At 45.3% G+C, this 15,370-nt stretch overlaps 1 protein-coding gene across 1 annotated transcript in view; it reads left to right on the plus strand.

Annotated features, from left to right (window-relative positions):
* The window catches only part of HYDIN (HYDIN axonemal central pair apparatus protein), a 350,217-nt gene that overhangs the window by 39,329 nt on the left and 295,518 nt on the right, over nt 1-15,370 (plus strand). Inside the window, exon 9 of the mRNA XM_081335684.1 lies at nt 6,494-6,677. Coding sequence (XP_081191810.1) covers nt 6,494-6,677 — 184 coding nt within the window. The remainder of the gene's footprint in view (nt 1-6,493; nt 6,678-15,370) is intronic.

Consider the following 15,370-nt stretch of genomic DNA (forward strand, 5'->3'; position numbering starts at 1 on the left):
TATTTGTTTATGAGTGATTGACCCCACTCAAGGTAACGTGAGTGATTGGCCCCACTCCAGGTAGTAACTTCTAAACAAGGTGAGAGTTGCACCTACTGACCTATGCAACCCAATGTTGATGTCAGTTGCTGCGATGTACCATTAATGGTACACACTGACCCCAAGATATAGATTAGGCGGACCCAATTTTACAGAAATTAACAATAATAGGGACGTGCCCCATGAAGACCATGACATTTATTTATTTATTTATTTATTTATTTATTTATTTATTTATTTATTTATTTGTTTATTATTGGGACTTATATGCCGCCCTATCTCCCGAAGGACTCAGGGCGGCTAACAACAATAACATACAATAAATACAGAAGTTAAGATAAAATTAAAATTAAAGGCCTCTGTACAATAAATTAAAATTAAAATTAAAATAAGTTAAAAAATAGAGTTAAAAATTAAAATCATAATTAAAATCCCTGTCAGTCCAGGTGGAAAAGGAGTGTTTTGAGGCCGCGGCGAAAGGACTGGAGATCTGGGGCCATCCGAAGCTCATGGGGGAGCTGGTTCCACAGGGCTGGCGCTCCCACAGAAAAGGCCCTCCCCCTGGGGGTTGCCAGCCGACATTGTCTAGCTGACGGTACCCTGAGGAGGCCTTCTCTGTGTGAGCGTACTGGGCGATGGGAATTCGTTCCTGGCAGCAGATGGTCCTGCAAGTATCCCGGGCCTAAGCCATGTAGGGCTTTAAAGGTAAGTACCAGCACCTTAAATCTCACCCGGAGGGCAACCGGTAACCAATGCACCTCACGCAGGAGGGGTGTAATATGGGAGTATTGGGGTGCTCCTATCATTACCCGTGCAGCCGCACTCTGCACCAGCTGAAGCCTCCGGGTGGTCTTTAAGGGCAGCCCCATGTAGAGAGCATTGCAGTAATCTATATGGGAGGTAACGAGTGCGTGGGTGACTGTGCGTAGGGCATCTCGGTCCAGAAAGGGGCACAACTGGCGTACCAGGCGAATCTGGGCAAATGCCCCCCTAGCCACGACTCCAATATGATCTTCAAAACTGAGTCGTGAATCCAGGAGGATGCCTAGATTGTGTGCTCTATCAACGGGAGGTAACATCTCTCCTCCTATAACCAAAGATGGAACCTCTTGGACTAAACAAGATGCCGGTACGTAAAGCCACTCAGTCTTGGCCGGGTTGAGCCGGAGCCTGTTCTTTCCCATCCAAATCTGTACCGCTTCCAGGCAACGGGACATCACATTGAGGGCATCACTGGGTTGGTTCGGGGTGGAGATGAAAAGCTGGGTATCATCAGCATATTGATGATACCTCACCCCGAAGCCACGGATGATCTCTCCCAGCGGCTTCATATAGATGTTGAACAGGAGGGGTGAGAGTACTGACCCCTGAGGCACCCCACAACTAAGGGACCTAGGGGTTGACCTCTGCCCCGCTGCCAACACCATCTGCGAACGGCCGGAGAGGTAGGAGGAGAACCACTGCAGAACGGTGCCTCCCACTCCCAACTCCTCAAGTCGACGCAGCAAGATACCGTGGTCGATGGTATCAAAAGCCGCTGAGAGATCTAATAGGACCAGGACAGAGGAATAACCCCTATCTCGGGCCCGCCAGAGATCATTCACCAGCGCGACCAATGCCGTCTCCGTGCTATACCCGGGCCTGAAACCCAATTGGTATGGATCCAGATACTCAGTTTTCTCCAGAACCAAAGGGAGCTGCCTCTTAATTGACCACATAGTCAGTGAGGTAAGTGGGTGGCCTGTGAGGCCATGTTGAACGTCTTAGGGGTTCTCTCCCCTGTTGGTCTAACAATTTGCTAGGCGAGCCCTGGAGGTCCAAGTTTTCTTGAACTGGAGAGTTAGTAGGAAGGCTCTGGCTGACCGTTTCTGGTAGGCCCACCCCAGAGTCAGACCATGTGGCAGAGTTAGCACAGCAGTCAGTGAAGGGTTGCTGATCCGATTGATCAAGAGTCTCCTGATGCAGTTCTGTGTCATTGTGGTCCTCCTCAGACTCGAACTCAATTGTTTGTTGGTGGCGCTGGTAGGGAATATGTGAGCTAGCTTGTGTGCCAGCTTGAACACTCGGTGAGGGGCCATTTTCCCCGAGTTCGCTTTGTGACTGTTCTGGGATTCTTTTTCGTATCTGGTCTATATGCCGTCTAAACTGTCGACCCCCCCTCCACCCCTGCTAAGTAAGATAGGAGCCCGGTTTTGTCAACCACCACCCCTGGAATCCATAAGTGTCCCGGACTGTAGTTCCTGGCCCAAACCAAGTCACCAGGTTGTAGTCCCCTTGGGGGTTTGGGTTGAGCAGCTACTCTGTCGGGGTGGAGTCTGTCTAATTTGGTGATAAGTTGTCTGCCCCAACGGAGTTCCGCAGGACTCTTTCCAGTAGCAGTACATGGTGTGGAGTGTTGACACAATAAGAAGTCTGCTAACCTGTGGTGCCAGTTGCCAACGATGATGCGCCTGAGTGCGTCCTTGGTTGTTCTCACCCTCCTTTCTGCTTGCCCATTAGACGGGTGGAAGGGCACGGATGTGGCGTGTCTAATCATGTTTGCTCTCAGGAAAGCCTGAAAATCAGCAGCGGTAAATTGAGCCCCATTATCTGAAACCAAAACGTCAGGAAGCCCATGTGTGGCAAAAAGTCTCCTTAGCACTTGGATTGTTCTGTTCGTGGTCATGTTTGGGACTGGCACCACCTCCAGCCACTTTGAGTGGCTATCTACTACTATTAGAAAAAGCTGTCCTTGGAATGGACCAGCGTAGTCTATGTGTACCCTGGACCAGGGTGTGTGTGTTACCTCCCATTTGTGGACAGGCGCTTGCGGCATCTCAGGTCTGGACCTGTGACAAGTGTAGCATCCATATACCTGCTCTTCTACTGCCTTATCTAACCCTGGCCACCAAAGCTAGCTCCTTGCTAACGCCTTCATGCAAACTATGCCAGGGTGCCCTTCATGTATAGACTGCAGAACTCTCCCTCTCAATGTTGAGGGTATAATGACCCTACTACCCCACAGCAGGCATCCTTTATGGGTGGACAATTTGTGTCTCCTTAGAAAATAAGCTTGGAATTCGGGGCCTGGACTTCTATCCTGCCACCCTGTGAATACCCAAGACAGAACTCTGCTCAAGATCTTATCTGAAGCTGTCCCAGTGGCTATGTCCCCTGCATGGAGAGGGCATTCCGGTAACTCTTGGATTGCCTGTATCTGTGCAGCAGGTGCCGGATCTGGCTCGATGTTTGCTAGGGGTAGCCTACTTAGGCCATCCGCATGGCCCATTTCTTTCCCAGGCTTATGAATCATTTTAAAAGTGTAAGCTGACAAGAATATGGACCACCTGAGCATCCTTGGGGAGAGTATGTGGGGGGGTTTGTTTGTCGGTGGTGAATAAGCCTAATAGAGGCTTATGGTCCGTAAACACTGTGAATTTCCTACCATACAGATAGTGGTGGAATTTCTTGACCCCAGCCACTATTGCCAGGGCTTCCTTGTCTATCTGTGCATAGTTCCTCTCTGCCCCTGATAATGTTCTGGAGTAATAGGCGATGGGAACCTGTTCGCCATTTTCCTCCAGATGGCTTAACGCTGCTCCCACTCCATAGGGTGAAGCGTTGCAAGCAATGCAGATGAGCTTCGTTTCAATGTAATGGGTAACTGTGGATTTGTTAGATAATAGGGCCTTAAGGTCCTGGAAGCTTTTTTCATGGACATTGGTCCATTTCCAAGTGGCTTTTTTATCAAGAATCCTATGTAAGGGTTCAGCTATGGCAGCTTTGTGAGGTATGAAAGAATGGTAGAAATTTAATAACCCCAGAAAAGCTTGCAGTTCAGCTTTGTTTTTGGGAGTGGGGGCCATCTTAATTGCCTTCACTTTTGATTCTGCGGGGTGAATCCCACTGGCATCGATTCTGAACCCCAAAAATTCTGTAGATGCAACCCCTATACTGCATTTGTCCTTTTTTAGCTTGAGACCTGCAGCACGAAGCCTATTTAAAACTGCCCTAAGTCTGTCTGCTAGCACTTCCTCTGTTTCCCCTGCAATGAGGACATCATCAAAATAAGGGCATACACCTTGGATGCCTTTAAATCCCAGGTGCCACGCTTACGCCAAATTGCAGGCGGTTGACTCTGAAGGCTCCCCTATGAGTTACAATTGTTTGGGCTGCTGCTGTATCCATAGTAACCGGCAGCTGCTGATATGCCTGCGCGAGGTCTAGTTTAGCAAAGATGGTGCCACTTTGGAGGGAAGCGAGAACGTGGCTGACCGTGTGGACCAGGTAAGCGTGCTGGTTGAGGGCCTTATTTAGGGTGCACTTATAATCCACGCAGATACGGATTTCCCCGTTAGCTTTGAGGGGGTGACAATTGGGGTCTCCCAGTCCCCCCTTCTACCGGCTGCAGGACCCCCTGTTCAACTAATTTGTCTAGTTCTCTTTCGATTTTATGTTTGAGTGCGAAGGGAACTCTCCTAGGTTTAATTCTAATGGGTAAGACACTGGGGTTTAATTTAAATGAAATGGGGGGCCTTCCAAGCTTATCATCGAAAACGTCTGCAAACTCTTTGCAGACAGATTCGATGTTGTTTCCCTGTGTTCTATGGATGCCTGAAATTACAATGCCCAATGCCTCAAACCAGTCCAACCCAACTAAGCTGGCCCTACGACCTTCGACTACAATGATATCCAAGTGCCCCTGAAACCTTTTAAACCGTACGGAAAGGGTAGCCTCCCCCTTGATTTTTACTTGGGCGTTTTGGAAGTCAGTTAAAATAATACTGGAGGGCCTCAATTTGACCCACTGCTTACTTCGGTCGCAAACATGTTTAAAAGTCTGGTACGAGATAATTGAGATTGCAGAGCTGGAGTCTAGCTCCATTTTACAAGGAATGCCTTGTAATTGGACTTCCAGTTTTAATTTAGGTTTAAGTGGGCGGTGGGCCCCGGTTTGGCAGATGGCCCTCCGGCTTTCAAAAAACCCCACACTGATTGGGCTCTGGGCCCCGGTACCTCTCCTCGACAGATTCTCTGGCTGTTGCTCTCTGGCTGTTGCTCTCGGAACCGGCTACGGCAGACCACCGCGATGTGGCCCGATTTTCCACAGGCCCGACACGTGGCCGACTGGAATTTGCAGTTCACCCTTGCGTGGTTGCCGCCGCACCCTCTGCATTTTGGAAAGGGAGCTGCCTTCTGCTGGTTCTCCCTGTTCTCGCGCCCTCTCTCTCATTGCTCTGGTTTTTTCCGAATCTGGTCGACTTTGGTTCCCTCTTCTTCTGCGATCTCACTGTAAGTAGTGCCTTCGTAGTGAATTGATTCTTCTGATTTGCTGGGTATTGGCATCTGTATCACCTGCACCGCATCTCCGGCCGCCTCGTCGGCCATGATTTCATCCTGTGTGTCTTGCAGTGTTAGGTTGGGCATAGCAAAGAGTGTCTGTTAAAGTCTCTTGTCTCTTAGGCCGCACACAAGCCTGTCTTGTAGGCGCTCGTCTAGGTTGGTAAACCTGCAGAGACAGGCGGCCTGTCACAAGGCCATGATAAATTCAGATGTGGTTTCACCCGGCCGTTGCACCCTCTGGTCGAACCGGAACCGCCAGGCCATCTCGGACATTCTGGGCTTGAAGTGCCCATTCAGCTTCTGCTTGAGTTCGGTGAATGAGACGGTTTCGATCAGTGTAGGGGCGAATAGACTTTCAGCCAGATTGAATGTTGCCGGCCCGCTTATGCAAAGCAAGGTCGCCACTTTTAGGCTGTCCTCAGCAATCTGGTTCGCCCGGAGATAGTTTTTGACTTGCCCGAGGTGAGATGGCCACTGTTCCAGGTGGCGGATGTCGAATTCTCTGGGCTGGCCGACCTTAGGCATCTTCTTCCTTGTATAATTAGATCCTGCTCCGCAGACTCATATGTGTGATTCTGAGTACGTGGCCGCTAGCGTGGTGACTAGCCGGCCGTAGAGGGGGGGGAAAGATGCCTCTTTCCTCCAGCATGCGAAGCCGACCCCTTGTGAATTCAGCTTTTTGAGGCAAAGCAGTTTCCTACCTTCATCGCCACTATTGTGTAGTGGGTTCTGGAGAGTATAAACTGGGCAACCAGCTACGTGACTTTCACCCTTTCAATCCCAAGAAAAAAGCTGTATGGACTAGTCCCCAGTGCTGTCAGGAGTCAAGGTGCCTCTATGGCACAAACAAAACCCATGCAGAACTCATTTTACAGAATTTCCCATTCTTCCTGGACAAATTTCTCCTTTACGATTTCAGGTCATTGGAGACAATGTACCTGTTTATCAAACTCTGCTCTCCTATGGTCCACCTCACAGGTCCTGTCCTTTTCAGTTATCGCTCCTTTGAATATTATGAATGCAAAGATCAATGGTGATCCTCATGGTGTCAGTCCCTTTTGCTTCATAACCAAGCATTCTTTGGAGTCTGTTACAAAATATGACATTTCATCTCTTTCTCTGGGCTCTCTAGGATGTGTCAAGCCCTGCAGGGTGAACAAAATACTGTGCTTGATCAGCTTCTGATGGAATGCAACATGAATCCAGCGCTTTGTGAGCATCTCTCCATTGTCACTCGTACTTTTGAGAACCGACGGGCAACTGTCCATGAAGATGCAATGCTCTTCAACAATAAAGTCTTCTCCATTGAGCCTCAGGTGAGAAATACCATATGACCTGAGGGGGAGGAAATAGGGAATATGCTTTTTATGTAGAGCAGGGCCTTCATTAGTGATCTGAGGGCTCAGATGTGAAACTTGAAGGAGAGGCATTCTTCAGATTGGGGGATGGGGCTATGTGAAGCACAAGGGAAATCAGGAGATTCAGGCAGTTCAAATGTGTATAAAGATTTACTGTAAGCTTAAGCTCTCTACAAGAATCTGAACTACTAATGGTTAAGGGAAATTAGCAGGAGTTAAGAATAGAAAGGAATTCAAGGTGGGCTTGACTTAGATGTCTTGTGGGCACAAAGGGACTCATGACTGATGACGCATTTGACCCCCTCCTTCAGGCCCAGCCCATTCATCTCCTACAGGCTGGTCCTTTTCATCTAATATAAACCCATTGCTTTAGTTTAGAAAGGGTTTAAGTTTCCTTACAGTAACAGACTAAGCTCCAGAGTGCTTTTGGTTCCATTGTCATAATTGGGAGTCCAAATGATTTATGGCACATGATCTTTTAACTAGCTTAGCTGTGATAATGCCCTCTTCCTTTTCAATTAATTAAAGGCTGTTTTTAATGGGCTAGTTAGATTGCTGACAATGGCTGACCAAGATGATTACATTTTGCCAATACTCTGCTGCATCTTTTATTCGATTGCTTAACATTCTTAATATTATATTTTGTTAGTTTCTAAACTCTTGATGAACTTTTGTACATTTAGAGATAAGTCTACTTATCCACTGAATGTTATTAAAAGCATTCTCTATACCATAGAAATCCAGGTTCATTGTGCTGGTCTAATTGTCTTGCTTGCAAATTGTAGAGCCACAGATTCCAACAATGCAATTTTAAAAATAAATTTTAAAAATCAGTAAATAAAATTATTTCCCAAAGCCCTGGAAAGTGTATGATTATGTAGTTCTGATTTTCCAAGAGAAATTTTACCTTTATTTAACTTTACAACTAAGGCAAGATACATTAAAAAAATAACCAGCTTGGAGTTATGATATGCTTGACCCCCAAAGTCCAGGGCTCCTTAAGGAGGTTTTCATAGGATTAAGAATGTGATGTTTTATGTTAAGAAAATACTGCATTTTATACCAAGCTCGATAGTGAACTTGTGTTCACAAACAGCAGCATCCAGCAATGTGGCCTTGACAGCTTCATCTTTGTCTTAACCAGGTATTTCAGTCTTGGTGGTAAGAGGGTTTTTTATTATTGTCCACAAGAGGTATGTCTTGGGGTTAGAGCTATCCATTCTCAGTTTATTTTCTTTGAATGCTTTCCTTTTCTCTCAAGGCTGAGATTCATAATCTCTGGTCAAAAGGGGCAGTAAATTATCTTAGCCTTCTGGAGAGGAAGGTTGGGTTCCACTCCCACCATAGCAGACACTCTGAAATGGGGCAAAGAGATCTATTACCTTTTCAGCCTCTCAGGCTTCCATGCTTTCATTCATAGCCACCAGATAGTTCTAGACAGTGACTGTGGTAACCCTTTTACTCCATCCTGCAGGGACTAAAGTCAGAGGGCCTTTCTCATTTTTTTCAGATAGAAATGGCAGCACAAGCACTACTAATTCCTCTGCTACAGGAACTCTCTTTTTAAATTTGGTTTTGCCAGAGAAAGTATTAATGCCACTGTTTCTACTGTAACACAGCATGCAATTTTAAACTAGTGCCCTGATGCTCACAAGAGAATCTTTGGAGATAGCGGACTCTCCTTTGCTAGAAGCATTTAAAGAGAGACTGGATGGCCATCTAGCTACAGTATATGTCAGTCAGGGATGCTCTAGCAGGCAATTCCTATGCTGGGAAAAGATTTGGATGAGGTCCCCAATGCTTCTTCCAAACTTCACATCCCATGATTATGTGATTCCCCCCCCCCCAAGAAATGTACAAAGTCATGTGGTCAAGACTTTATTTTACTAACTTTATATTTAACTACAACTCTGGAATCATTGTTACTATCAGAACCCACTCCAATTCACATTTTAGGAAAGAAAAACACCCTAACCCCTAACCCTAACCCAAGCAGGAACTTTTACTAAAACATAGATGACAGTGGATAGGATAGACAGGATCTGTAAACTGTCTTACAAATCGATACTTTCAAAGTGTCCCTGAGCAAAAACCCCACCCCTCAGTCCATTTGGTCAGTCCCGGATCAGTCAGGTTTCAGGTGTCAATACCCTCGTGGGGAAAAAGAACCACCAGTACATTTACAAAATTATTACTTTCTCCCCTTCACATTCCATTCGGAGATACAAAGCAGAATCCCCCCCCTTTCTTTGTTCTTCGTAGTTCAGAGGGTTTCTTCCCTGGTCTTTTCTGATGGCTTCCAGGCAGGCTGAATAAACAAACATTGCACCTAGGGGATAGAGAGGGGCAATTAACAACCCTGTCTTCTCTTTCCCTCCTTGGGGATCGCAGAATCCAGTAAATGAGGTGAGATTTGGGTGTTTGTTTTTTTTAAATTCCATTTATATCCCGCCCTTCTCCGAAGACTCAGGGCGGCTTACAAGCTTAGCAGTAGCCTTCATTCTATGTATATGCCTGCTTATTAGGGCTTTCACACACACCCCAAGCGGCATTATTACAAAGTCAGCTTAATTGCCCCCAACAATCTGGGTCCTCATTTTACCTACCTCGGAAGGATGGAAGGCTGAGTCAACCTTGAGCCTGGTGGGATGCAAACCTGCACTAATTGCAGGCAGCTGGTGTTACTTAAGGAGGCATTAGCCCACTGCTCCACCAACCATCTGTTTTGCACAGATAGAGAGTTAGAAATGAAATATAAATGGATTCTGACATTCTGCCCTCCTTAAAAAAAAAGAGAAGTCCACCTGTAGAGGGAACAAAATATAAATGTTAGCCCGGTTTATTAGGATATTCTGTATGAAACTTCTTAAGCAACTTAGGTGCTCTAATGTGATGTTTATTGAGCCACTCATTTTCTGAGGAGGGTAAGTGTTTCCAAGCTACCAAGTATTCAATTGCTCCATGGTGTTTCCTAGAATCCAGGATTTCTTTTATCTCGAAGTGTTGTTCTCCTTCAACCATGATAGGAGGTGGTGTGTGTGGGGGGGATTTGTTCGTAGGGGTGACTGTTGTTCTCTTTTTAGTAAACTGCAGTGAAAAATTGGGTGTATCTGCCTAAGATTTTTGGGTAATTCTAATTCTACTGTCCCCTTCATGGATTACTGCCTTGTCATGGCGAAGGGGCTTGCGTAATTCAATGAAGCTATGAGCTATGCCGTGCAGGGCCACCCAAGACGGAAAGGTCATAGCAGAGAGTTCTGACAAAATGTGATCCACTGGAGAAGGAAATGGCAAACCACTCCAGTATCTTTGCCATGAAAACCCTATGGACAGTACCAAAAGGCAAAACGATATGACGCTGGAAGATGAGCCCCTCAGGTCGGAAGGCGTCCAATATGCTACTGGGGAAGAGCAGCGGGCTAGTACTAGTAGCGCCAGAAAGAATGAAGCGACTGGGCCAAAGCCGAAAGGACGCTCAGCTGTGGATATGTCTGGTGGTGAAAGGAAAGTCCGATGCTGTAAAGATTTTTTCTCCATAGGAACCTGGAATGTAAGATCCATGAATCAAGGAAAGCTGGACGTGGTCAAACAAGAGATGACAAGACTGAACATCGACATCTTAGGTATCAGCGAACTAAAATGCACAGGAATGGGTGAATTTAATTCAGATGACCATCAGGTATACTACTACGGGCAAGAATCCCTCAGAAGAAATGGAGTAGCCTTCTTAGTCAATAAAAGAGTAGGAAAAGCAATACTGGGATACAATCCTCAAAACGACAGAATGATCTCAGTTCGAATCCAAGGCAAACCATTCAATATCACAGTAGTCCAAGTCTATGCCCCAACCACCGGTGCTGAAGAGGATGAAATTGACTGGTTCTATGAAGCCCTACAGCACCTTATAGAACTAACACCCAAAAATGATGTCCTTATCATCATGGGGGATTGGAATGCTAAAGTAGGAAGCCAAAAGATAACTGGAATAACAGGCAAGTTTGGCCTTGGAGTACAAAATGAAGCAGGGCACAGGCTGATAGAATTTTGTCAAGAGAATACGATGGTCATAGCAAACACTCTTTTCCAACAACCCAAGAGACGGCTCTACACATGGACATCACCAGACGGTCAACACAGAAATCAGATTGACTATATGCTCTGCAGCCAAAGATGGAGAAGCTCTATACAGTCAGTAAAAACAAGACCAGGAGCTGACTGTGGCTCAGACCATGAGCTTCTTGTTGCAAAGTTTAGGCTTAAATGAAAGAAAGTAGCGAAAAGCGCTAGGCCAGTCAGGTATGAATTAAATCATATCCCTGTTGAATATACAGTAGAGGTGACAAATAGATTTAAGGAATTAGATCTGATAGACAGAGTGCCTGAAGAACTATGGACAGAGGTTCGCAACATTGTACAACAAGTAGCAACCAAAACCATCCCAAAGAAAAAGAAATGCAAGAAAGCAAAATGGGTGTCTGAGGAAGCTTTGCAAATAGCTGAGGAAAGGAGGGAAGCGAAAGGCAAGGGAGAAAAAGAAAGATACACCCAATTAAATGCAGAATTCCAAAGAATAGCTAGAAGAGATAAGAATGCCTTCTTAAATGAACAATGCAAAGAAATAGAAGAAAACAATAGAATAGGGAGGACCAGAGATCTTTTCAAGAAAATTGGAGAGATGAAGGGAACGTTTCATGCAAAAATGGGCATGATAAAGGACCAAAATGGCAGGGACCTAACAGAGGCAGAAGAGATTAAGAAGAGGTGGCAAAATTACACAGAAAAACTATACAAGAATGAGCTTAACGTCCCTGATAATCACAATGTGGTGGTCACTGACCTCGAGTCAGACATCCTAGAATGTGAAGTGAAGTGGGCCTTAGAAAAGCTGAGCAACAACAAAGCTAGTGGAGGTGACAGTATTCCAGCTGAGCTATTCAAAATCTTAAAAGACGATGCAGTAAAAGTGCTACACTCAATTTGCCAGCAAATTTGGAAAACTCAACAGTGGCCACAGGATTGGAAAAGATCAGTTTACATTCCAATTCCAAAGAAAGGCAGTGCCAAAGAATGTTCAAACTATCGCACCATTGCACTCATTTCTCATGCTAGTAAAGTTAGCTACAAGCTAGACTCCAGCAGTATGTGGATCGAGAACTACCAGAAGTACAGGCAGGATTTCGAAGAGGCAGAGGAACTAGAGATCAAATTGCTAACATACGCTGGATCATGGAGAAAGCTAGAGAGTTCCAGAAAAACATCTACTTCTGCTTCATTGACTATGCTAAAGCCTTTGATTGTGTGGATCATAACAAACTGTGGCAAGTCCTTAAAGAGATGGGCGTACCAGACCATCTTATTTGTCTCTTGAGAAACCTATATGCGGGCCAAGAAGCAACAGTGAGAACTGGACACGGAACCACTGATTGGTTCAAAATTGGGAAAGGAGTCCGGCAAGGCTGTATACTGTCGCCTTGCCTATTTAACTTATATGCAGAGCACATCATGAGAAAGGCAGGGCTAGATGAATCAAAAGTTGGAATTAAGATTGCCGGAAGAAACATCAACAACCTAAGATATGCAGATGATACCACTCTAATGGCAGAAAGTGAAGAGGAACTAAAGAGCCTCTTGTTGCGAGTGAAGAAGGAGAGTGCAAAACTTGGGTTGAAACTTAGCATTAAGAAAACCAAGATCATGGCATCCGGCCCTCTCAATTCCTGGCAAATAGATGGGGAAGAAATGGAGGTAGTGACAGATTTTATTTTCCTGGGCTCCAAGATCACTGCAGATGGGGACTGTAGCCAAGAAATTAAAAGACGCTTGCTCCTCAGGAGGAAAGCCATGGCAAATCTTGACAGCACACTAAAAAGCAGAGACATCACCCTGTCAACAAAAGTGCGTATAGTCAAGGCTATGGTCTTCCCAGTTGCAATGTATGGCAGTGAAAGCTGGACCATAAGAAAGGCTGAGCGCCAAAGAATTGAAGCCTTTGAACTATGGTGCTGGAGAAGACTCCTGCGAGTTCCTTGGACTGCAAGGCGATCAAACCGGTCAGTCCTAGAGGAGATCAACCCTGACTGCTCTTTAGAAGGCCAGATCCTGAAGCTAATGGGGGAAGTTAGGGTTTTTTTAATTGGGTTTTATATTGTTATTGTTTTATCTGGGCGATTATTTAATTCTTTTTTAAATTTTTGTATCCTCTATTTATATGTGCCCTGTTCACTGCCCTGAGTCCCTCGGGAGAAGGGCGGTATACAAATTTAATAAATACAAATACAAATACAAATACTTTGGCCACCTAATGAGAAGGAAGGACTCACTGGAGAAGAGCCTAATGCTGGGAAAGATTGAGGGCAATAGAAGAAGGGGACGACAGAGAATGAGGTGGCTGGATGGAGTCACTGAAGCAGTAGGTGTGAGCTTAAATGGACTCCAGAAGATGGTAGAGGACAGGAAGGCCTGGAGGAACATTGTCCATAGGGTCGTGATGGGTCGGACACGACTTGGCAACTAACAACAACAAATTCTACTGTTACTGGGTTTATGATTCTTTTAATTGAAAAAGGTCCAATATATTTTGGTCTGAGTTTTTTACAGAGTTGTAGGGATTTAAGGTATTTTGTAGATAAATATACCATCTTTCCCACTCTGAATGGTTTGGGATCGACTGTTTTTTTTTGTCTGCTTGTGCTTTGTATGCTTGTCTAGCTTCATCTAAAGCTTTCCTAATGATTGGCCAGATGTTTTGTAATTGTGCAATCCAATCCTTCAGTGATGGGATTATTGGTTTGTTTGGGGTTAGCTCTGGCATGGGGTTGAAACTTTGACCAGTAGCTATTTGAAAAGGAATGTAACCTGTGCTGGAGTGGACTGCATTTATTATATGCCACTTTGCGAAAGGGAGTAGGTCGGTCCAATTTGTTTGCTAGAAATTAATAAAGCATCTTAAATATTGCTCAAGTACTGAGTTCGAACGTTCAGCTGATCCTCCCATTTGAGGATGATGACTAGATGACAGTCCTTGGGTGGTTCCTAAAAGGGATAAAAATTATTTCCAAAATGCCAACGTAAATTGCACCCCCCCTATCAGATATGATGCGTTGCGGTGCCCCATGCAATCTGTAAATATGCTGCACGAAAAGTTTCGCTAAGGCTTTTGTGGTGGGGATCTTTTGGCAAGGGATGAAGTGCACCTGTTTGGAAAACAAGTCCATGACCATCCAGATTACAGTGTTCCCATTGCTTTCTGGTAATTCCACTATAAAATCCATGGCTATCTCTTTCCACGGGGCTGAGGGGTTTGCCACTGGTTGTAAAAGTCCTGGAAAATTTCCTTGCAGCCTCTTAGCCATCATGTAAGTTTGGCAGCTGGCCATGTAGCTTTCTATGTCGTTTTTCATGGATGGCCACCAAAATTGCCTTTTAGTTAAGTGTAGGATTTTTACAAACCCAAAATGTCCTGCTGATTTTGTATCATGGCACAACTGCATGAAATTGATCCTCTGGGTGGCAGGTATATATAACTTCTCACCCACCCAGGGTAGCCCAACTTTGATTATGCACATGTGTCTATTTTTCTGGAACCATTCATCAGTTTCCAAAGACTTCCGGAATTCTACTCCAGTTTAGCTTGGGTCCTGGTGGTTACTGGTGCTGCCAGTTGTTGTTTGGGCATAAGTCGTTTAGAGTCAGTGGCCTGTGTGTTCATATTGGGGCATGCAAGATAATGCATCAGCCAAGAAATTCTTCCCCCCTGGTAAGTGAAACGGAATCGGTGAAAATGTTGAGACCAGCGGGCTTGCTTAGGAGTGAGTTTCCTGGGTGTTTTTAGTGCTTCCAAATTTTTGTGGTCTGTCCAGGCCTTCAAGGAAATGGCGCCATGTAAGTAATGACCACCTCACAGCGTACACCTCCTTTTCTCACACGGCCCAATGTTGTTCTGTCTCCGTGAGTTACCTGGACGTATATGCACATGGTTGCAATACCCCCTCATCATTTTCGTGTAATAATACAGCTCCCACCACCACATCGCTAGTGTCTGTGACCATTTGAAGGGTTGACTAGGTTTAGGTTTATCCCCTCCTTTAGTTTTTAGCAAGTTCATAATGGGAAAGGCTATTTGATAACTTTATTGTCACTTTGAATGTACACCAATCGGCATACATCAAAATGAAATTTCGTTGCATACAGCTCTCAAAGGGTCACCACCTCCGATATATACTCCTTGTTCGTGGCCCGCTCAAATTTCACATTGTCCATTTTAGTCTCTAGGAAGTGAACGATGGCAAACAGGACAGATGGAAATGGGGCTTCATGTGGATTAGCCCTCAAGTTAGCTTGTATTCTGACAACCTCGTCTTCTTTCCTTTTTCTGATCCTGACTCTTCCACCTTTTCCTTAAAGAGGCCTTGCTTCTTTTTGCCCCTGGAGCACACTGCTGACGCCACCAACTTCTCCAAAAGCCTCTCTCTCTTCCTCTGGGCCTGCCAACAGCCTCATCCAGTTCTTTTGCTCCATAAGCTCCAGGTCCTCTCCTCCTCTGCCTCCTCTGGAAACAGCCCTGATTTGCAATACAATCCATCACTAGGCCAGCAGTCAGATCTTGCTGCTGGTAGAACAAATTCAAACAGCGCCAACGACTTTTAACGGTC

The sequence above is a fragment of the Vipera berus genome (assembly GCF_964194415.1).
Source record: "Vipera berus genome assembly, chromosome: 10".
NCBI lineage: Eukaryota > Metazoa > Chordata > Lepidosauria > Squamata > Viperidae > Vipera > Vipera berus.